General features: G+C 60.2%; 2 protein-coding genes across 19 annotated transcripts in view; one reads left to right on the top strand and one right to left on the bottom strand.

Moving 5' to 3' along the window:
* The first annotated feature begins 159 nt into the window (after positions 1 to 159).
* Positions 160 to 20,881, top strand: DEGS2 (delta 4-desaturase, sphingolipid 2). 5 transcript variants are annotated; one of them, XM_070593221.1, is made up of 5 exons: positions 166 to 224; positions 8,963 to 9,073; positions 10,489 to 10,780; positions 15,555 to 16,297; positions 17,771 to 20,881. In XM_070593221.1, exons 4-5 carry the CDS (start codon positions 15,581 to 15,583, stop codon positions 17,915 to 17,917), a joined length of 864 nt encoding a protein of 287 aa, XP_070449322.1. In that variant the 5' UTR covers positions 166 to 224; positions 8,963 to 9,073; positions 10,489 to 10,780; positions 15,555 to 15,580; the 3' UTR covers positions 17,918 to 20,881. The 5 variants fall into 5 exon arrangements, with proteins under 5 accessions (XP_070449319.1, XP_070449322.1, XP_070449320.1 ...); XM_070593218.1 differs by lacking the exon at positions 10,489 to 10,780 and having other exon boundaries at positions 160 to 224; XM_070593217.1 differs by lacking the exons at positions 166 to 224; positions 10,489 to 10,780 and adding an exon at positions 2,199 to 2,310.
* EVL (Enah/Vasp-like) overlaps positions 20,577 to 22,086 on the bottom strand; it is a 160,342-nt gene continuing 158,832 nt past the window's right edge. For all 14 annotated transcript variants that reach the window (XM_070593208.1, XM_070593214.1, XM_070593211.1 and 11 more), the window contains one exon: positions 20,577 to 21,078. In XM_070593208.1, coding sequence (XP_070449309.1) covers positions 21,041 to 21,078 — 38 coding nt within the window. In that variant the 3' untranslated portion in view covers positions 20,577 to 21,040. The remainder of the gene's footprint in view (positions 21,079 to 22,086) is intronic.

Here is a 22,086-nt window from a genome sequence, read left to right as displayed (position 1 = left end):
GAACTCCTACTCATCCTTCAAGGCCTAATGCAAAAGACCCCTCTACTGGACCTTAGCTGTCCCAGGGCCTCCCTCTGTCATGGCACGTATCAACCTGAGTCATAATAGGCCTCTTCCGTCTGTGTCCCTGTGTTCCTCAATTTCCCTGAAGGCAGAGGTGGGGCTGACACCTCCACGAGGTTGTCACAGGCACATCATCCGCCCTCTGTGTAACTGTGAAAGAGGTGGGTAGAAGGGATAATTGCCCTGGCAAATCTTTCTTGAGCACCTTCTGTTTACTGGCCCTGTCACAGCCATTTAATCTCCATCCTTCCGACGCTCCCCCAGCTCTGCGCACACCGGCTAGTCGGTGGGGCGGGGGCGGCAGGAGCGCGAGCAGGTCTGGGCCGCGGAGAGAAGTGGCGCTCAGCCGCGGTGGGGCCTCCGTGAATCCGACGACCGGCCGCGGAGAGCGGGGCGGGGAGGGTGGCTGAGTGCACACGGCGTCCGCGCACAACCCGGCCCCGGGGACTCGCGCGGAATCGTCCCCTTTTCCCCACCAGGGGACGGAGGCTCCGAGAGCCCCCGCGACCGCCCAGGTCAGGGCGCCGGCGACGCCCCGAGGCCCCAGGCCCCGCGCACCTGGCCCCGCCCCCGGAGGCCCCGCCCCGGCCCCGAACTCGGCTCGGGCGGCGCGGCTGGGCAGGTGCAGTGGAGCCTAGCCCGCCGTGCGCCGGTGCCGCGCTCCCCGCCCCACCATGGGCAACAGCGCGGGCCGCAGCGACTTCGAGTGGGTCTACACCGACCAGCCGCACACGCAGCGGCGCAAGGAGATGCTCGGTGAGCACGGGCCCCGCGGCGGGAGGGGACAGCCCCGCGGGGCCGTCTGGAGTGGTGGGCCAGCCCGAGCCACGCGGTGGCTCTTGCGGGGCCCGGATGCCCAGCAGGCTCTCCCTACCCCTGCTCGAAGGAGGGCGGGAGCGCCACTCCCCTCCCCAGCGTCGCCGGTCCGCGTCCCCGAGGGTCCCTCGCTCCCGGTCTGAAACTCCTCTGCGTCTCTGCCTCGGTCCTGGGATCCGGGACCCGAGGATCCGAGCCCGGATCCGCGCGCCGGGGAGCGCCTCTCAGCTGCTCCATCCCGGCTGTGGGACGTGAGCCACTCCCGGGGCGCGGACCGCGGCGGCGCAGGGTCGGCTCCGGGGCACGGTGTGTCCGGGATGCGCCGCCCGCGCGCCCCCCGCGCCTGTGCGCGGAGCTCCTGGGTCCCGCGGTCGCCCGAGCTCAGGGCGGAATGAGCGCCTCCGAGGACGCGAACGCGAAGGAGAGACAACTTTTCTTAAAAACAAAGATTGTCCCAGACCATCCCGTCCGCCTGTCCTATATTTTATGGTGAATACACGGTGGCCGCTCCTCTGTGTGGCTTAGTGCCCCGCGAGGTCGCCTTTTGTACATGGGCGCCCGTCCTGCGGATTCACCGTCATTGATGCCAGCGGCTCCGTCTTGACCCAGGACCGTCCCTTACCCGGAGTTCGGGTTAAAGGGCGCCCACCTCCAGAAAAGCCTTTACCGGACGCCACCGGGTCGTCCCCGCAGCGCCAGGCCTGCTTCCAGCAGGCTGGACGCGCTCCCCGTCCCCAGGAACGGTCCCGGTTTCCCCACACCCTCGCCTACACCTGGCGATTAAACCTACAGATTAAACCTTTTAATCTTTACCGATCAGACTAATGAAGCAATACTCTTTTATTGTGGGCTTAATCTGCATTTATTCGCTGATTGGTTTCAATGTTTCATTGGCCATTTTAACCTTTTCTTTTTTCTCTTGGGTTGGTCTTTTGCTTGCCCAGTGTCAGAGCTCTTTGTATAGCTCTTTTAACCCTTTGTCTTAGATGTCGCGGATATTTTTCCCCTTTATAATTTGTCTTGCTATTGCAGCAGCTTTTTTTTTTTTTTTTAATGCGTTCCAATCGATTGTTTTTTTTTGTTAGAGTTTTCCCTTTGGTGTCTTCCTGCCCCACCTCAAGACTATGGAAAGATCCAGCCCATTACTTTTAAACCTTTCGGACACAAGATGCGCTGAGTGGTTAGCGCATGACCATACCCTGCTGTGGCTGGGGGTTCAAGGGCTGGAGGCCCCTCCGGGTGGGTTTGTGACTTCCGAGGTTTTCTTCTGTGAGGTGAGCAGTAACTGTCTGAGGTCTCAGCAGTGGCAGCATCGTCTCCCCCAGAGCTGGGAACTTCCTGGGGGTGGCTCAGAGGGGTCTTGGCGATCATCTGGTCCTCCCTCCCCCCAGAGGGCAGGCGTGTTGGCTGCTGCCCCCCAGCAGGTCCAAGGTAGGGCTGTATTTCCTTCCCCTCCCCTGGCTGTCCCCCCACGTCCCCTCACAGCCCCCCTGGGCACCTGGCCCCAGGTGGAGAAGGCCTAGAGACATATCCTGGCCCATGGAGAGGCCTGGAGGGATCCCCACACTCTGGGCAGCAGCCTCAGTTTCCCAGTCTGCACAGCGGGTGCGGTCTTTTCTGGCAGGGTAGGTAGGAGGATGAAAGGTGGTCTTGGAAGGGATGTGCCCAGTGTGGTACCCAGCACTCCAGGACAGGGAGAAGGTTCTCTCTCTAAAGAGAGAAGCCACAGGCCCTGGAACCAACCCAGGCAGCTTCCTGGAGGGGTGGCTGGCGAGGCTGGGAGACTTGGAGCACAGGGAGGCGACGGGCCAGGGCGGGGACAGCACAGCTTCTCGAGGCTGACTCTTCAGGGAGCTTTGCTCAGTCGCGGCTTCCACTGGCTGCCAGGGATGCCTCCGCACGGGTCCAGTTTTGAGCTCAAGAATGTGGAATGTGCCGTTCCCTCTTGCTCCCAGGCATTTGCACAAGCTGTTCCTCTGCCTGGATGTCCTTCCTTCCCGCTCTGCCCGGCTTGCTCTTGCTCAGTGCCACCTCCTGCGGGAAGCCCCCCTGGCTGCCCTTGTGGACCCCAGCCGCCCTCATGGACCCTGGCCTGGGTTGGGTGAGGGCGCTCCTCTGGGATTCCCCTCCGTGGCGCCAGCCCACGGCCTTCTTATCTCTCTGGGGCAGTCTGCAGAGGGCTGGAACTTGGCTCCTGGCAAGGATCTCAGCACTCACTCATTAGTCACGTGACGCTGGGCAAGTCAATAAAGAGATGAGGAAATTGAGGCTTGGTTGAGTTAAAAGGGGTTAATGCCAATGCTTTGCTTACGGAGTTGCTGTGTGGATTAAATGAGGTAGTGATATGCGCCAAGCCCAGCACTCAATCAATGTTAGCTGCGATGTTCTTCCTTCTCACACTCAGGCCTGTGTTCTCCCCAAAGACAGGGAGTCCCTTCCCATCTCTGCTTCCCTGATGCCTGTGCCATTCCCAGCCCGAGAGAAATCCTGTAGGTCTTTACAGAAGAGGCAGCAGAGTGGGGCTCAGAGAGGGGAAGTGATTGGCCTAGGGTCACACAGCTCAGAGGCCACAGAGGCCAGCTTGGTGCTCAGGCAGACACCTGCTCGAGGATGTGCTCCGGCCCCACCCAGGTGGCTTCTCAGCCCATGCCAACCTCCTGGGGGCCATCGGATGCTCAATAAAGATCCTAATCTCAGAGTCAGAACTCAGGAAGGTGGCTGCAGTGCTGTTTGGGCAGGACCAAAGTCCATCTCTCAGCTCCTGCCTGGATGGGGACATGCTTCCCAGGGCACATGGGGTCCCACTGCCCCCCAGTAGTCCGCGAGTCCGGGGCTGCGGCTCCCTGTACTGGGAGGCAGGCACCGAGCCACAGGACTGGTCCCATAGGAGATCAGAGTCTGCCGGGTGTGGCCAGCGGCTTAAGAAGCAGGCTTTGGATCTCTCTTTTCAAAAACAAATAGCTTTGTGATTTTGTCTCTGTTTTGTTTTACTTATTTATTTTTCACTTATAAAAGCAGGGCACACACCTGGTAAAAAAAGAAATTCAAATAACCAAAGGAAAACAAGGAAGTCAGACTCTTGGCAGCTGGTGGCTCATTTGTTTAGGCGAGGCCCTGGCCGGGGCTCTCTCGGTGTAAAATCCAGAACAGAACTGTCCGAAGCTCTCAGGGGAGCTTGTGGACGCTCCTCGCCCAGCCGCAGGGATGTCGGCGGGCCGCAAGGCCAGTCTCCCTGTGCTCCTCATCCCCACTGCAGTCAGCATGTGGCCCTCGTCTTCCTCCACCAGGCAGGCCTCAGGCAGCACCAGGCCGGTGTCCGCCCAGCTCTGAGACTCCACCGAGGAAAGAGGCGCTCCTTGCCTCCTGCCCCAAGGAGCACGCCCTCCCCTGGAGCCAGCCCACCTCGGCCAGTGCTGCGAGTCCTGGGATTGGCCAGTGGGCAGGGGGCTGTGATGGGCGAGCCCCATAGCATCACCTGGTAAGGACAGAGACAAACAGCTCTCCAAGAAAGGGAAGGCACTCTGTGACCCTGCGCTGGGTGGGGAGGATGGAGGCGTCTGGGGTACACAGGTGCACGGCAGCACAGACAACAGGTGATCCCTAAGAGGTCACTCCTGGACTGTATTTGACCTGTTGTGTCCTCCCTCGCTCGACTCCTCCAAGGGCTTCCCTTCCTAAAATCCCGTCTCTGCCCTGGCGTGTTAGGCACCCCCATGCTCTGGCCCCTGCCCTTTGCCCTTTCTCTTTCCTTTTTGACCTCTAGCCATTTTGTGGAGTGCTCCCCCATCTGTCGATTTTTTACTTCATGGCTTTTGCAAATGCTGTTCCCTCTGCTTGAATTCTTTTCCCCTACTATTCATCTACCAAACTCCTATGCACCCTTCAGGTCTCAGCCTAAATGTCCTTTTCTCAGAAACACTCTGTAAGAACACACACACACACACAGTATCCTGGTAAACATAAATAATTGATTCTCAATTGTTTATTGTTTGACACTCATAAACACTTGGACAGAAAGCCCTGATTTGCAAATTGGCATTTGCCTATTTCTATAAATATTTCCATCGTGGCCAATTTCAAGCTACCAACAAGCATCGCTGAGCACGGAGATGGGGGCTGCTTGCCATGCCACTGCTTACCTTCCCCCTAGGCACCCCCTCCCTGGTCCTCCTGCGGGGTGCCGTGCACTTTGACCTCCTGGCCTTTGTCCCATCTGTGACTCTATTAATGTGTGGGGTGATCGCTTCAGTTGTTTGAGTCTCCTGAGGGCAGGGCCAGGCCCACACCCACCTCCCCCGAGGCCGTTCCCCAGGCGGGCCCACAGCAGCTCCCAGGGGAGGGAGCCCGGGAGGTAGTGGGCAGCTGCATGGGTTTTGCCGTCTCTAGTCCAGTGCCCACCAGGAACGCCGCCGGGTTCCCTCCCTCCCTCCCTCCCTGCCTCCCTCGGGGCCAGGGACCTGTCACGCTGCTCTGCACGCGCGCGCAGCTTGTGCAGCTTAACTCTCACCATTGGTTGGGGGAGTCGGGACACATCCCATCTGAATTGGCATTTCTGAGCTGGATGGTGAGGTTGAGTACTTCTTTGATTTTGCTCCTCCTTCTTTTGTGAATTTTCTCCTCATGTCCTCGGCTCCTTTGTCCATCGGAGCCATCCTTTTTCTTGATTCCTAAGAGATTTTTACATATTACAGCTAGGAGCCCTGTGTTCACCACAAGTATCTTCCCCGTCTGGCCCTTGTCTCTTGGAGGAGGACTTCTTTCTTTTCGACTTGTGGCCGGTTACAGCTTCTGTGCACCGCAGGCCCCTGGGAGGTTAGGTTGGTGGCCGAGCTCACTCACCCGGCCTGCTCTGGCCCTCGCCCCCATTGCTTCCTCTTCTCTGTGGGGCCCTGACCATGGCCGCAGGGCGTCCTCAGTCCCTGCCACACGACTCCTGTGCGGCTGCCAGCTCACGTGTCCCCGGGGCCTTCTTCAGTCCAGCCCTGTGTGGATGCGTGTGCTGGGCCTTCCACCTGGCATTCCTTCCCCCATGTTCTTTAATTTCTACCAGGTTTTATGAGGCAGGATTTATGTACCATAAAATTCACTTGTATAAAGGTGCAGCCCGTTGATTTTTAGTAAAGGTACCTAATCCAGTTTGAGAGTATTTTCATCATCGAGAGAGCTCCTCAGAGCCCTGTGGTCACCCTGCAGCCCCGCCCTTATTCTCGCAGGCAGCCCTTCTCCTCCCACTTGCAGGTCGACTGTGACGGACTCTGTGTGTGTCCCTCGCGGCACGTTCCAGCGGCGCCGGGTCCAGGCCAGCAGGGGTGACACCCCCGCCCGCACTTGCCGGGTGCCCCTCCCTCTCTGTGGTCCGGGGCCCGGCTGGCCACAGACCTTCAGCAAATATTTATCAATGAACCAAAAGCAGCTTTAGCAAGAGGCAGCGAGGAGGCCGAGCACAGTGACTCCTGAAGGCACTTTGGGCCACTTCCCGCATTTTCGATGGCGAAGCGGCTCCCCACGGTCCCTTCCACACTGACCAGACAGGGATGGGCTCGCGTTTCAGCTCTGGGCTTGGCGTTAGGGCCCGGGCTGTGAGGAAAGGGGGCGTGAAGGGAACTGGTGCCCCTGTTGGCAGGGGCTGTGGGGTGAAGGCACTCCGCTGTGGGCAGGAGAGCCAAGGGGTGGAGTGCTGGGCTCCTGGGCTCCCCAGTAGCCTGTGGGGGGCCAGGGTCAAGTGGGAGCTGGGAAGCAGGTGGGCAGCAGGGAGCTGATGTGTGGGATGGAGGATCTGAGACTTGGGTCACTTGGGTGATGAAAGGCGATGACAGGGACATCCCCCATATCCAGCGAGACTGTCGTGCGCCGGCATTTGGCCTCTGGGGCGGTGGTAGGAGGACCCAGCCCTGGATAGGACCAGGGCGGGTGCAGGGACGGGTCCAGGGTGGAAGGGACGAAGCCCATGTGCTCCTGGCAGCCCTGCTGGAGGCCAGAGAGAAGTGACGTCATGGCCAGCCGGGCGCCGGCCCGGGGACCTCCTTCGCCGCCCAGCAGCCTCCCGCCGCAGCTGCCTTTCTCCCGTCTTCCTGCCCTCTTGCTGGCTCAGCAGAATTTGTTGAGAGAAGTTCTGGGAATAACCAAGTATCCACCGGAAGACTGTTCTGTGGGACTGGTGGGGGGGCGTTGGGGTCAGGCTGCCCTCCCTTCCAGCAGGCGTGTCCTCCTGCTCTGCTCTCTGCGTCCTCAGGAACAAGTGTGTCATGCATGTAAATATATGAACTGCATGTACATGTACAGTTCTGCGGGAGCCAAGTTTCCCAACACGCCAGCACCTCCTGCCGCCTCCCCCTCCCACACTCCATCTCCGTGGGCTCACAGCCCCAGGGCTGTCAGAGCCAGCACCTTAGAGATGGTGAGTAAGGAAGCCAGCCCAGAGAGGGACAGGGGCTTGCCCAAGGGCACACAGTACTTTGGCTGAGCCAGGCTGCAGTGTGGCTCTCCTGACCTGGGACCCAGGGTTTTCTCTTGGCGCTTTGCCCCTAGGTGGCCCAGCTCTGGAGCCAGTGCCTCTGGGGGCTGAGGCAGCCTGCGGGAAGAGTGAGTGTCTTCCCTCTCTCTGGAGGGGCCAGTGGAAATCAACCTGTTTCCTCATCTCCAAGATGAGGGCATGGTCCCCTGCTGGGCAGGGTGGTGAAGCCTGCATGAGTAAGTGTGTGTCAGACGCTGGGCATGTGACACCTGCTGATGTCCCTGTCCATGCCTGGGCCCTGGCTCACTTCCTGTAGGCCCTGAGTCTGAGGTCCATTCTCAGCCCTGTTGACCTTGCCCTGCCTTCTTTCTGGACCCCTTCTGGGCCTCCCTGGCCCTCACACCCTCCTTTCTGTGTCATGCCTGGACAGTGTGAATTCTAGCAATGATGGCTGCTGCTCATGGCCAGTGGCCCAGCTGCCGTGGACCCTGCCCGGGGCCGCTGCTGGAAGAGCATTTGCATGGGTCTATTTGTCTTTGGTTCCAGGAGGCTGGGCTCCAGGCTGCCCCACGGACAGAGGGCCTTCGAGGCATGCCTGTCCTAGTCCAGCTACTCCTGTCCTCTGAGCTGGAGGTCTGAGTGGGCAGGTCCGCCCGAGGTCAGCTGGGATCCCCCCGGGGCCCAGAGAAGATGGAGCCCAAGGCCGTGGAGCCTAGTGTCTCTCCTCATCCCTGTCTCTCTTCCCTGAGCCCCTGGAAGAGGCCCCCTCCTGTTGAGCCAGCACCCGTTGCCTTCTCCATGACCCCCGCCCGGCATCCCTGTCCCCTGCTTCTGCTGTCCTCTGGCGTCTGTCTCTCTTCCTGACACCGCAGCCGGCCCCCCTCCCCCCACGCCTGCACTCACCACATCCACCCCTCAGCTCCTCACCTAGCCGCTACGCTGCCCCTGGCCATCTGAGACGGCTCCTGCTGAGGCCCTGTGACCTTGCTAAGCCCAGCGGGTGCCTGTCCCGTCTTCCTGTCTGTGACCCTCCTTGACCCCCGCAGGTGGACACCCCCAAGCCCATGGCTCCAGTTACCCCAGATCCTCACTGTGCCTGGTGACCTCAGCTTCCTGTCTGTGTGGCTACTGGTGCCCTGAGCATCTTCCCCCAGGAGGTCCCCAGGCCTCCCACCTCCCCAGGGACCCGGGAGCTGGGGAATTGAGAAGTTAAATGTTGGCTGTTTGCCTTGGGCAAGGGTTGAGTCCTCCGCAGGAGGGCGATGGGCTGCTGGGCCGGCTTGCTCTTAGGGGGGTCCGTCCCTGGGGTCACCACTGAAGGCCCGGGGTGTTCAGTGAGCTCTCCCAGCCCATGCCACCTCTGGAACCCACGGGACTCCCAGCTCCCTGGCACTGTCCCTGAGCCCTTATGGGGTCTTGCCCGCACACACCTTCAGCCAAGGCCTCCCTGGTGGCCGTGCTCGGCCGGCGCTGCTTGTTGGGGCCCCGCCTGCCTGCACTGTGGTCCAGAAGGGGCCTCTGCGAGTGGAGGTGACCCGGGGCTCACGTGCTTGGACCCTCTGAGGGCTCGCCACATGCTACCTGGAGTCCAGCTTGTATGTCAGCTCCCTTTGTCGTTGCTTCCAGCAGGATGGCCTCGCCCAGTGACCTTCATGCCTGGGAACACGGGGCCTGTTCTTGTAGGTCACAGCAAGCCCGGGGCCAGATCAGCCTCCAAGACCTGCACCCACAGCCCTAGAGGTCAGAAATGGGACGTTTTCACTCTCAAATCAGAAAACTGTATTTAATAGCGACAATAAAAAACAGCTCCCAGGGCTCAGAGCTGTCACCGCAGCCTCACCACAGCCTACCTCCCAGATGCAGGGACCGAGGCTGGGGAGGTGGGGCGGCCACAACTGGCCCTGGCCTGCTCCGTCAGCCTGAGTGACAGGCTGGGGACCAGGCACCCCAGGCCCTGTTGCGGCTGTGCCGAGCTGGGGGCAGCTGAGTCCTTGGGAACCTGTCGTGAAGGAGGAAGGGGCACTGGGCTCCCTGAAGGTGGGCGGGGCAGGGGTGGAAGGGACTGCCAGGGGTGTTCTCCTTTGAGCCCCCATATCCTACCCCACAGGTAGGACTTATTATCTTTGATCAATGTATGGGGCACCTGGGGCCCACAGTCCAAGGTCACAACTGCCGGGCTCTGTTAATTCTCCTGCCTCTGGAGGGCAGGGAGTGGCTTGTGTGCTGGCCTGGATCCCAGGAGCTGGGGTCCTGGACCCGGTGCCCCAGAGCTTGCCAGTCTGTGCTCACCTGGTGCAGGTGTGGCCTGCCCTGGCCTCCTTCCCCAGGCTTGGCCTCCTTCCAAGGGGAAGCAGGGGAGGCCTGCCCCATGGGGGCTGGTGGCGTCCAGCCACCTGGCTCAGCTCTCAAATATGCCTCAGCAGGCAAGGGCCTGGTCCCCGGTTGCCCGAGCAGGGAGGCTGGTGGAGCCCTGTGGCCTGCGGTCCCAGCCCAACCTCCAGGTATGCAAAGGTTCTCAGGACTTTGCACGCGATTTCCCAGGCACTGGGTTGTGGTCGTGAGCATCCCTGACGGCTGGGTGCCAGCACATCCTCTCGTCCTGGCTACAGGAAGACACCTCTTCCTTTGCTGGCTCCACCTCACTGCAGCTCCCACCCCCAGGCCCCCAGCCACTCCCTGGAAGCACCCATCTTCCCAGGCAACCCTGAGGCCCACCCTCTGAAGTGTCGCTGCTCACTCGGACCCCTTTTGGGGCAGGGACAAGCTGGGCTAAGGCCTTCTCCTGCACCCCCTCTCGAATGGGGCTCACATGTCAGCCCCCACCCCCAGACCTGGGTCCTTTTGTGTCTCTTGCCCTACCTGGCAGGATGATGCTGGCCGAGCAGCACCATGCCAGCTCATCCACCTGGGCCAGGGCTGGCAGGTAGCGGGGCCCTGGAGGAGCCGGGCTGGGCATGAGTCCCCACCGTGCCCAGTGCCTGGCACGGGCCAGTGGAGGGATGGGGCAGGAGGAACAGGCTGGTGTGTTTTCCGGGCTGCTAGAGCCCCGGCTGTTTTCTTGTCCCGGGTCCAGTTGCTGTGGGAGTTTCCTAGGGCTGCGGTGACAATTCACCGAAAACTTAGGGGCTTGGAACAACACACTTCAAATCCTACAGTTGTGGAGGTCCGAAGTCTGACACGGCCTCCCTGGGCGACGGTCAAGGTGTCGGCAGGGCCAAGCTCCAGCTGGAGGCCCCAGTGGGAGGATCTGTTTCCTGGTCCTGCCAGTTTCTGGAGGCTGCCTGCTCCGCCCCGGGCTCCAGGCCCCTCCTGCATCTGCAGCCGGGAGTGGCGATGGAGTCCTCCCCGGGCCACCCTGCCTGCCTCCTCTCCTGCCTGCTCTTCCACTGGTGGACCTGGGATGATGCTGGGCTGCCTGGAGAATCCAGGACCTCCTCCTGTTGTCAGGTCAGCTGACGGCAGCCTGAATGCCACGTGCAGCCTTGGTTCTCCTTGCCCCAGACTCTCACGAGCGCACAGGCCTTGCCATTAGGACTGGACATCTTTGAGGGGCCATTAGCTGCCCACCACGGCTGCCAGTCTCTCCCTCCACCCCGTGATCGGCTCTCCTGGTTTACGGCCACGGGGCCTTCGTGCCCCTCCCTCAGGTCGCCTCCCGTGGCTCAGGCCCAACACCAGCGGCTGCATCAGGCCACGTGGGCAGGCCGGAGGAGAGTAGTTAATGAGCCCACGCTGCTCCATCCCCATTGTCTCCACCACCCTCCAGCCGTGCTGGCTCTTTTCCGCAGCAGTAAACCATCTGCAGTCTGCGGTTGGCCTCCTGGGGGCTGCCTCTTAAAGCTCGCCTCCTCCCCGGTGCTTGTGTGGACTCATCCGTCAAGCCTGGGCCTGGCATCCGTCTGCGCGCAGCCCGCGCTCTCCGAGCCTTGGCCGTTAATCCTCCCGCTGGCCTGGTTTATGGTTCAGAGATGAAGGAGCCGTGGAGCTGAGGTCCCCTGCCTGGAGCTGGGATTTTTTTAAACATTTTTTTATTGTGATAAAACATATGTAACATAAAATTAGCCATTTAGCCCTGTTTTGGTGTGTGCTTTGGCGGCATTAATTACATCACAGTGTGGGGCAGCCATCGCTACTATTTCCGAAAGCTTTCATCACGCCACACGGAAACTCCACACTCCTTTCGGGGGCCCCTCGCCAGCCCCTGCTGCCCTCTACTTTCTGTCTCTGTGCCAGACATTTCATATGGGTGGGATCAGACAATACGTGGCCTTTTGTGACTGGCTGGTTTCATGTAGCTTAACGTTTTCGAGGTTCATCCGTGTTGTAGCTCGTGTGAGTGCTTCATTCTTTTTTTTTTCGGTGCTGGTAGATTATTCGGGAATCAATTCCAGGGAGTAGAATTAAGGGAGTTGGAATCGTGAAACAGAGAAGGTGGAAAATCCAAATAAGAGTGTTTTTGTAATTGAGGTATAATTAACATATAACGTTATATGAGTTTCAGGTGTACAGCATAATGATTCGATATCTGTTTATGTTGCAAAATGATCACCACAGTGAGTCTGGTTAACATCCGTCACCACATACAGTTACAAAATTTTTTTTCTTTTTTTTTTAAGATTGTCCCTGAGCTAACATTTGTCACCAATCTTTTTTTTCTTCTTCTTCTTCTCCCCAAAACCCCCCAGTACATAGTTTTATATTCTAGTTGTAGGTCCCTCTAGTTGTGGCATGTGGGACACCTGCCAAGCATGGCCTGATGAGCGGGGCCATGTCCGTGCCCAGGATCTGAACCCGCGAACCCCAGGCCCCCAAATCAGAGCGCGCGAACTTACCCACTCGGCCATGAGGCGGCCCAAAGTTTTTTCTTGTGATGAGAACTTTTAAGATCTACTCTCTTAGCAACTTTCAAATATACGATACAGTATTATTAGCTATAGTCACCATGCTGTACATGACATCCCCAGCACTTAGCTTATAACTGCAAGTTTCATTCCTTTTTAAGGTTGAATAATCATTGTTTGTGTGGCTAGACCACATTTTGTTTTCCATTCATCAACTGATGGACACGTGGGTGGTTTCCACCTGTGGGCTATTGTGACTAGTTCTAGGAACACTGGTGTACAAGAATCTGTGTCCCTGATTTGAATTCATTTGGGTGTATATTTAGGCAGGAATGGAACTGCAGGGTCATTTGCTAATTCTGTGTTTAACTCTTTGAGGAACTGCCAAATTGCTTTCCACAGCAGCTGCACCATTTTGCGTCCCTGTCAGCAGTGGACAGACAAGGGTTCCAATTTTTCTGCCTCCTTGTCAGCACTTGTTATTTGCTGTTGTTTGAATCTAGCGGTCCTAGTGGGTGTGACGGGGTGTCTCACTGTGGGTTTTTTTTCCTGAGGAAGATTGGCCCTGAGCTAACATCTGTGACAATCTTCCTTTATTTGTGTATGTGGGATGCTGCCACAGCATGGCTTGATGAGCGGTGTGTAGGTCCACGCCCAGGACCCGAACCACCAAATCCTGGGTGTCGAAGTGGAGCGCATGAACTTAACCACTACGCCACTGAGCCCGTCCCTCACTGTGGTTTTGATTTACATTTCCCTAGTGACTGATGGTGTTGACCATCTTTTCATGTGCTTATTGGCCAGTTGTACATCTTTGGAGCAATGTCTATTTTTCAAATCCTTTCCCCATTTTTAAATTGGGTTGTTTGTCTTTTTGTTGTTGAGTTGTAGGAGATCTTTATAGATTCTGGACATTAAACCCTTGTCCAGAGCTAGGATTTGAACTTGCTCTGACGCTGCTCCCTCCCAGCCCCCCGGGGATGCTGTTGCCCCTGTGGTCCCCTGTGGCCCCTGTTCATGGGGCTGAGGTTTGTTACCCTGTTGCTGGGCTTGCTCATGCTTTCTGAGGTTTTCTTTCATCCGCACACCGTGACCACCATGCTCGTGGATCTGTTGGGTGGTGTCCTTGGCCGGCTTCCGGGAGAGAGCTCCTGAGGTCAAAGTGTGTGTATATTTGTGTGTGTGTGTGTGTCAGGGGAGTTCTGGTTCTGCTCGCCCCTGCCGCTGTGTGGAGTTCAGACCCCACATCGGCCACTCACAGGCTGTCCGGGGGACTGTGTGGAGCCACTGCTCACTTGGTTGGAGCCAAGACACCCATAGCTGCCAGATGAGGCAAGGGCTTGGTGGCAGCGCTGGTGTGTAGACAGCAGGGGTGGAAAAGCTGCCCGGGGATTCTGTTGGCTCTTCCTGGGTAGTCGTGGCCCGTGGTTCAAGGATGTGGGAACCCCAACTCTCCCACAGCATCTCCAGCAGGACGATTCAGTGGGGACAAACACCCTGTGAAGCACATCACACCCTTGCTATCTTACTCTTGGACACCGAGGCCCAGAGAGGGTGGGAATGCACCATGGCCACACAGTGAGATTGAGACTGACTCCGAGACAGGCTTGTGGCGTGGCAGCTTGGGCAGCAGGATTTTGAGCCTGAGTCTCCCCTCCAACTGGGGCAGAATCCCTTTCCCCATGTTGTGATTCTCTTTGCATACCCCTAGGGACAGGTAGCTCACCACCTCTGAAGCAGCCTGTTCCACTGCTGGGTGTCTCTGACACAAAGTTCTTGGGGCTGGGAGGAAGGGGGTGGGGCCTAGCCGAGGGGGCCTTGGGTGGCTGAACTGAGCTGTCACATCTTCTCATTCTGAGCACAAAGGGGCAGCGACTTCCTGGGTCACGTGGAGGAAAGAGCCAGGCAGGATCTGACCTTGGCCTGGCCAACTCCAGTCGGGACCCAGCCTCTGCCGCAGCCCTGGGGACCCTTCATGGGCCAGTCTGAGGAGGGCGAGCACGAGGCTGGGCGGCGGCTCACTGGGCAGGAAGGGTGGACACTGAAGGCACTGCAGATGGACACAGATGACGGAGGGTGTCCTGGGACAAGCCCCTGCCCTTGCCGGCATCAGTTTCCCCATCTGTGCATCACAGTGCTGGCTCCCTCCCTGAGGGCTGTCTGTCCTGACTGGGAAACCAGGGGATAGAGCAGACCTGGGGGTGTCTGTCACCCTGAGCATGTGATGATCCCTGGCCTTGTCCCTCCTTGCTCCTGGACGCAGCGCCAGCCTCCTCACCCACCTTCTGCCTGGCCCAGCCAACCACAGAGGTTTCTGGAAGGCACCACTCTCCTGCCCTGAGGGGGCACAGCTGTTCTGCGCTGAGGGCGCCCACCCCACCCGCTCTTGTTGAGGTTTGCGGGGTCTGGCTGCTCCCTGGCCCTCCCCTGCTTGGCCAACTTCCACTCTCATTGTTTTTCCCTTTCCTGTAATAAAACAAAATACAGGAAAGTAGAGAGAGTGTAAGAAGCACCCACCACCCGAAATAAACGTGTCCAACATTGTATCCTGTTTCCTTCGGATCTGGTTTGTTTTCTGAACCGGTGCACTCAGAGCGGAGCCCTGCGTGTTCTCCCCGCCGGCCTCCCTTGCCCCCCAAGTCTGACGAGTGTGGGGCGTCCAATCGCCCCCCGATCAGTCTCGGGCTGCACGGAATGCGCACCTGCCTCGATGCGTGCATCTAACCTGCTGCTCGTGGAGCTGCTTGGATCTCCAGCATTATGTTTCTGTGACCCGGGGGTGACACCTGCTCTTCATTTATTTATTTTTAATGTTTTTAAGATCGGCTCTGAGCTATCATCTGTTGCCAACCTTCTTTCTTTTTTCCCCCTCTTCTCCTTCTGAAAGGCCCCTGGTACATGGTTGTGTATTTTAGTCGTAGGTCCTCTGGGTTGTGCTATGTGGGATGCCACCTCAGCGTGGCCTGATGAGCTGTGCTCTGTCGGCGCCCAGGATCCGAACCGGCGAGACCCTGGGCCGCCGAAGCCGAGTGTGTGAACTTAACCACTCGGCCACGGGGCCGGCCCGCCACCTGCTCTTTATTTCGGCTGGTGGCAAACATCCCCCCTCTGGGAGGCCTCCCCAGAGGGGTGCCCCCCCATGGCGGGGAGGCAGGTCTGCCTGTTCCTAGGCCCCAGAGGTCTTAGGGATCCTCGAGGAGCAAGTTTATCTCTGTGTCACTGCCTGGGGGCTTAATGGGTGGTAGAAGGAGGGAGGGAGGGAAGATGGCAGGAAGGAAAGAGGAAGGAAGGAAGGGGGGAGGGAGGGAGGGGAGCAGGCCTCGGGCGGCCCCTGCGGCCAGCGTCCCCCTCACACCTCTCTATCCTGGTCCCGCCTGCAGCCAAGTACCCAGCCATCAAGGCCCTGATGCGGCCGGACCCTCACCTCAAGTGGACAGTGCTGGGGATGGTGCTAGTGCAGCTGCTGGCCTGCTGGCTGGTGCGGGGGCTGGCGTGGCGCTGGCTGCTCTTCTGGGCCTACGCCTTCGGGGGCTGTGTGAACCACTCGCTGACGCTGGCCATCCACGACATCTCGCACAACGCCGCCTTCGGCACGGCGCGCGCCTCCCACAACCGCTGGTTCGCCATCTTTGCCAACCTGCCCATGGGTGTGCCCTACGCGGCCTCCTTCAAGAAGTACCACGTGGACCACCACCGCTACCTGGGCGGCGACGGGCTGGACGTGGACGTGCCCACGCGCCTCGAGGGCTGGCTCTTCTGCACGCCGGCCCGCAAGCTGCTCTGGCTGGCGCTGCAGCCCTTCTTCTACTCGCTGCGGCCGCTCTGCGTGAACCCCAAGGCCGTGACCCGCATGGAGGTGCTCAACGCCCTGGTGCAGCTGGCGGCTGATGCCACCATCTTCGCCCTCGGGGGAGTCAAGCCCATGGTCTACCTGCTGGCCAGCTCGCTGCTGGGCCTGGGCCTGCACCCCATCTCGGGCCACTTTGTGGCTGAGCACTACATGTTCCTCAAGGGCCACGAGACCTACTCCTACTACGGGCCCCTCAACTGGATCACCTTCAACGTGGGCTACCACATGGAGCATCATGACTTCCCCAGCATCCCGGGCTGCAACCTGCCCCTGGTATGTGGCCACGGCTGGCAGGGCTGCAGTGGGCGAGGGGCGCACGGGGGCCTTAGGAGGTGGGGAGGTGTGCAGAGGGCGCTGGGCCGTGCTCTGGCCTCCTTTTCCTTTCATGCTGATCGTGGGATGGCCACATTCTGAGCTGTGGTCCTCATGGCAATGGGAAAGGTCACACGGTACAGGTGAGTGCTGGGCTGCAGAATAAGGTGGTGAATTCAGGGAGGGCAGAGGCTGGAGGAGCATTTTAGTTTAGGCCGTTTGTTTTAATGAAAACCTGTTTGAATACAGCTATGATACGTACTGGGTGTGTGTCCTCGGGCAAGCCCCTTGCCCTCTCTGTGCCTTGGCTTCCTCTTCTGTAAAATGGGGCAGCAGTGTCCATACTACACGTGAAGCCCTTCTCCTTCCTGGCTCCCGACTCCCTCTCCCTGCTACTTGTCGCTGCTCTGTGACCTTCCAGGGGCTCCCTTGTGGCACAGAGAGGACAGGGCGGGCCTTGCCCTGTGTGACCAAGAGGGTGGCCTGAGCTGCCACAGAGTGGAAGCCTCTAGGACTGGCGCCTCTGTCTGGGAGACCTGGGCTTGGAGAACGTCTGCAGAAAGGGGGCGGGGGAGGAGGAGGAGTTCCAGCCGGGCCCTGGGGGCTAGAGAGAGCTGAGGAGACCCGAGGGAGCAGGGGTGGGGTGTCAGTGTGCAAGTCTGGGTGTGTGCCTGCCTGTGTGTGCATGTGTCCCTGAGGTGTGAGTGCACGTGTGTGTGCATGCATGGTCAGTGGCCCATGTGCATGGGCGTGTGCATGCCTGTGTGTGCCGGTGTTTGCACGGGTGCCCGAGTGTGCTCCCGTGTGTACACGTGTTGGTGCACATGGTTATATGTGAGCACTTGCCTGGGGTTGCAGGTGTTTGTGACTCTGGGGTCCCACAGCCCGTGTGTCCAGCCCTGGCTGTGCAGCCCCCTCTCTTCCCCTCCCCTCCCCCCTGCTAAGGGCACCGTCTCACTCGAGCCCTGCCACAACCCGTGCACAGGTGCCCACATTACCCTTGTCCCCATTTCACAGATGGGAAGGCAGAGGCTCAGAGAGGGCAGGTACTTGTCTCAGGAAGTGGCAAAGCCAGAGTCCTCAAGCTGTCACGGAAGCCCCTGCTCTTGGCTGTGAGCCTTTACTTCTCCCAAGCAGTCAAGGCTCCCTGCAGGTCGCCTCGTGGGCCCCTCGGCCTCCTGGATCCGAAACTCTGGGCAGCGAGGGCTCCGGGCGGGGAGGTGCATAGCTCCTCACCCCCATGGGGCAGGTGCCCGGGGCCAACGGCCCCTCTGTCTTCAGGCAGCACACCAGCCTCCTGCCTGGCTGAGCCGGACACAGGGACAGGGCGTGTGCTCATGCTCATGTGTGCCTGTGCGCTCACACGTGTGCTTGTGCGTGCACATGGACGTGCACACATGCTCACGGCCCCTGACCTGCTGGCCCTCTCTGCAGGTGCGGAAGATCGCGCCCGAGTACTACGACCACCTGCCGCAGCATCACTCGTGGGTGAAGGTGCTCTGGGATTTTGTGTTCGAGGACTCCCTAGGGCCATACGCCAGGGTGAAGCGGGTGTGCAAGCTGGCAGAGGACCGCCTGTGAGCCCGGCCTGCTGGCGCCCGGACTGGATGGACCTGCCACGCCTCGGCCCTCCTGCCGGTGCCTCAGTGCTGAGGTGGGAGCCGGGCCTGCGGCTCGCCCCACCCTGCCCACCTGCTGCAGAGCTGGCTGTCACTGTCCCTTCCTTGGCTAGTGCCCAGAACTGGTTTGGCTGCCTTTGGTTCCCGCACCCTGGGCTGCTGCTCGGGGCCATGCCTGGAGGAGCTGGGTCTGCACTGGACGCTGCACTGCGCTGCCGACCTGGGGTTGCGCCCTCTGTTTCCGGGCCTCCCGGGGCGAGGCGGGGCCCTGCCCCAGGGGCATCCGTGGAGCGGGGCTTCCCATGCCCTCGAATAAATCAGCATTGGTGTGTTTCCACACGCACGGAGTGTGTTTCCGTGGCTGGTCTCGGCTCCACCTGGGCCTCAGAGAATGGCCCCCGGCCGGCCCTGGAGGCCTCACCAGCCTCCCCCTCTGGCAGCCCCTGGTCGTACCTCTGCTGCCCACTGCTTGGGCACTGCTTTGCTCACACACTTTGGTGCTTAGGCAGCATTCCCTGGGGGCCTTGTCGTTGTGGGCGGCCAGCCTCTGGGGGTGCAGACAGCAGAAGGCCCTGGAGGCTCACGTGGCCCTGAAGCCCCTCAGTACCAGCCCCCCCCTCCACCGCCTCCCCTCGGCCCATGTCGCCGGCTGCTGCCTCACCTTGAGCCCTCACCCCTGCGAGAAGCCTTCCCCGAGCCCCGAGAGTTCAAGCTGGACACCACAGGGTCTGCCTCCTCCACCGCCCTAGACGTGCGACTTGAGGAGATTCTCACCGAACAGGCGCCACAGGCCAGACAGACGGTGGGTGGACAGGTGGTTGGACGCACAAGTGGCTGCCCAAGTGAACTACAGCTGGAGGGCAGGAGGCCGATGGCACAGCTGCGGCCTAGGGAGGCATCCTTCTCGTCAGCTCCCTGGCCCTAGGGGGCTGCACTAGGGTGGGGTGGGGTCCTGGTCTCCCAGAAGCAGGCAGGCAGGCAGCAGGAAGGGTGCGTGGGTGGGGCCCTGCCCCAGAAGTGTGGGGGCGAGGCCCTGCAGCTCCCACGGCAGCCCCTGCAGCAGCCCCAGGGAAAGGGAGCCCGTGGGTGTGAGGCTGGGAGGCCGAGGACCATCCCCCCAGAGGTGGGGGCTGTCTTAGCTGACCCAGGAAAGGGAGGGCTGGCAGGAAGGCCCGTTGCATCCTCTGTCTGCCCAGTGCCTGACACCCGGCAGGCGCTGAGCAAGGACTTCCTGCCCTGGGCTGGGAGTGGCCTCATGTAGTGCCTGGCGCCCCTGTCTCCGAACGGTCTGACCACTGAGATGGCCTGGGGAAGAGGTCCCTGGACCCTGGGCTTGCCGTGCAGGGAAGTGAAGTTCAGCCTGGGAGTACTTGAGCCTCGGCAGGCAGCCCCTCCTTGTGCACACAAGCTAACCCAGGCCTTGGGGAGCCCCCCGAGAACCCGCTCCTACCGCAGCTGAGCCCCCGGGCTCTTCTGTGTCCGCCAGGGCGCTTATCTGCAGACAGGGCAGAGGGGCACATCCCAGCCTCACCACAAGCCGGAGGCCGGCCCGGGGCAGGGGCCCGGCAGAGTTCTCCTGAGGAGGAGGCTGCCTGGGTAGGGGGAGTGCCTTGTCACCACCTGCCAGCTCCCCCACCCCCAGGCTCTGAGACTACAGGATTCCTGGACCCTGGGAGGTGGAAGGCAGCAGGAGAGCAGCTCCTGGAGCTGTGGAATCTGCTGGCTCTGGGTTAACACCGCCACGGGACCTGGGGAAACCAGTGAGATCTGAGCCTCGGGCTGCTCACTTCCTAGCGGCAGACCAGTCCTTTTCCCGTCTTCTTGGGTTGGTTGGGAGCACTCAATGAGATGAAGTATGTCCACAGCTGGGTCAGAAAACAGTAGTGCCCCTGTCATTAGCCAGATGGGGCCCATGCTTCCTCCCTCCCTCCTATGGCTTCCAGAGGATGGTTGGGCACACTGTTGTGTCTGCTGTGGCTGTGGGATGGTCCCAGCATTTCAAGGCCCACCCACTGGCTGGGGCCTGGCTCCTGGCCCAGGGGTAGCAGTGGCTGAGGCTGAGTCAGACCCTCTCTGGCTGTGATGGGGAACTTGCACGCTCTGAGAAATGACTCGGGTGGGCATTCAGGCGCCCCTGCTGCCCTGGAGACGGGGACCGTGTCCTCCCTGGAGGATGCAGGAGGAGACTTTGTGGGGCAGAGCGGAAGGCAAAGCCTGCCTTCATTCCCACCCCACTTGCGGAGCCCGAGATGCAGCCCATCTGTGCAGTGGTGGGTGAACAGGCACATCCTCCCTGCCAGTCAGAACGCACAAGGCGTCCCTTAGATGTTCCAGGCATGGGCACCACTCAGGGCCTCTCTCCCTGGGGGAGTCTGTGGGGGTGGCTCCCTGAGGTAGGACCTGAGGCCTTCCCCAGGAGCCCCGGCCGGAAGTGCCTGAGATGCCCTGCTCACCCTCCCCGCCCCTCCCTGTGTCTGAATTCCGCCCAGCCACCTGTCCAAGGCCCCATCTTGCTCCTACTATTCTCAGCCACCACTGTCGTGGGCCCTTCCTCAGAAAGGGGCCTCCCCACCAGGGTCGACCAGGAGCCGGTGTGAGAGAGTGAGAGCTGGAGCCGGGGGTGTGGACAGTAAGCGTTTATTACGATGTGGACACAGACACCGCGGGGCGTGGACAGACCCTCACCACCAGGATGCTGGGGAGGAGCTGCGTGTGGACAGCTCGCCACTGCCAGCCAAGGTGCTAACAGCGTCACCTAGGAGGAAACTGGGAAGCCATCTAATGAAGTGTGATTTGGGGGTGTCTTCTCTATAAAACAAAAGAAATGTACACTTAAATAGGCAAATATAAAATACAAAAAAAGTAGACCTGGTGTTCTGTGTCAGGTAGAATTTAAAAAAATCCAGGAACTGAACTTTTTTCCTCATTTTAATATTTTATCACAGGTTAAGACTTTTAAATGAAGCACATCCTAGCTTCAGTGCGTGCTCATGTGTGCTGGAGGCCTGGGCCGGCTGGGCTCCTCACTGTCCCCCGCCGCGGGGTAGACTGGCGTCTCGGGCGGTGGCGGCAGGGGCCGGGCGCACTACGAGGTGCTGATCCCACTCAGCTCCTGCCTGATGGCTGAGGGACAGGACAGGAGAGGGAGGCTCAGGCGCAGCAGGGACAAGCCCACATGCTCCTCCGCAGGGCCCTGCCCCCACACTTCTGGTGAGGTCCTTTCTGGTGTCTGCTCTGCTCCATCTCCTGAGAGCCCTGCCCAGGCTCCCACCCCAGTCTTTGGGGTGACAGCAAAGCCCCTGTGGGTCTCTAATCTACCATTTCTTGAGCCAGCAGAGTCCCTTGAGGGTGGTCCTGCCTCCCCCCGCCCCGCCCCCACCCTTAGAGAATGAGCTGAGGTTAGGGGAGTGTGACCTGCCCACAGCCTCAGAGGTGGTGAGGGGCTGGCGGGCATCAGGAGCCCTGGAAAGGTCTGGACAGGGGCATCCTGGTTCTGCCTGGAGGACCTGGGAGCCGCTCCCCTGCCGGCAGCAGCAGGAGGCCCCTGGCTTTGAGCAGGCTGGACGGCTCCTGCCCCCCACTCCCCTGGCCTGAGCTCTTTCCCCTCCAGGGAGGGGCAGGGGCTTCTCTTGCTCTTCTCTCCAGCTTCTTCCTGCCCCACCCCTTAGGGTTCTCCCCCAGATTTGGTCTTTTCCCCAGATAAACCCCACTGGGCCTGGAGCCAAAACCCAGGAGAAAGAGCTGAGGGCTCAAGTAACAAGGGGAAGTTTCTTGGGCCCCTGCTCGCCCTCCTCCGCCCCAGCCTACTCTGCTGCCCACCCGCTAGGCAGCTTCCACCTGTGGCTGCACCTTCGGCAGATGGGGACGTTGAAGCCCAGAGAAGGGTGTCCCATCACCCCCACTGCCTCCATCCCCCTGTTCCCTCTGCAGACAGGCTGGCTAGGCAGCCTTGCCGCTGGCCCCACACCAGTCTAGCCCTGGGGGCGTAGGCAGCCCCCCAAATGGGGGCACCAGCACTAAAGCAGAGTTCACAGTTGGCCTCTGGGACTCCCTTTTGGCTCCAGCTCTATCTCACCCTCTTCATTCATTAACTCCTTATCTGCCCAGCCCAGACCTGCAGGGAGACTGGAC

The sequence above is a fragment of the Equus przewalskii genome, chromosome 25 (genome assembly GCF_037783145.1).
Source record: "Equus przewalskii isolate Varuska chromosome 25, EquPr2, whole genome shotgun sequence".
Lineage (NCBI taxonomy): Eukaryota > Metazoa > Chordata > Mammalia > Perissodactyla > Equidae > Equus > Equus przewalskii.
Note: the sequence above shows the minus strand (reverse complement) of the source record. Positions and strands in the feature narration are given on the sequence as shown.

Bases quoted from the DNA above. Each gene is read 5' to 3' on its own strand.
- DEGS2 (XM_070593218.1), top strand. From the start codon at position 8,986: ATGCCTGGGAACACGGGGCCTGTTCTTGTAGGTCACAGCAAGCCCGGG. The intron at 9,074-15,554 runs GTCAGAAATGGG...TCCCGCCTGCAG, and splicing joins CTGCACCCACAGCCCTAGAG to CCAAGTACCCAGCCATCAAG. The intron at 16,298-17,770 runs GTATGTGGCCAC...CCCTCTCTGCAG, and splicing joins CGGGCTGCAACCTGCCCCTG to GTGCGGAAGATCGCGCCCGA.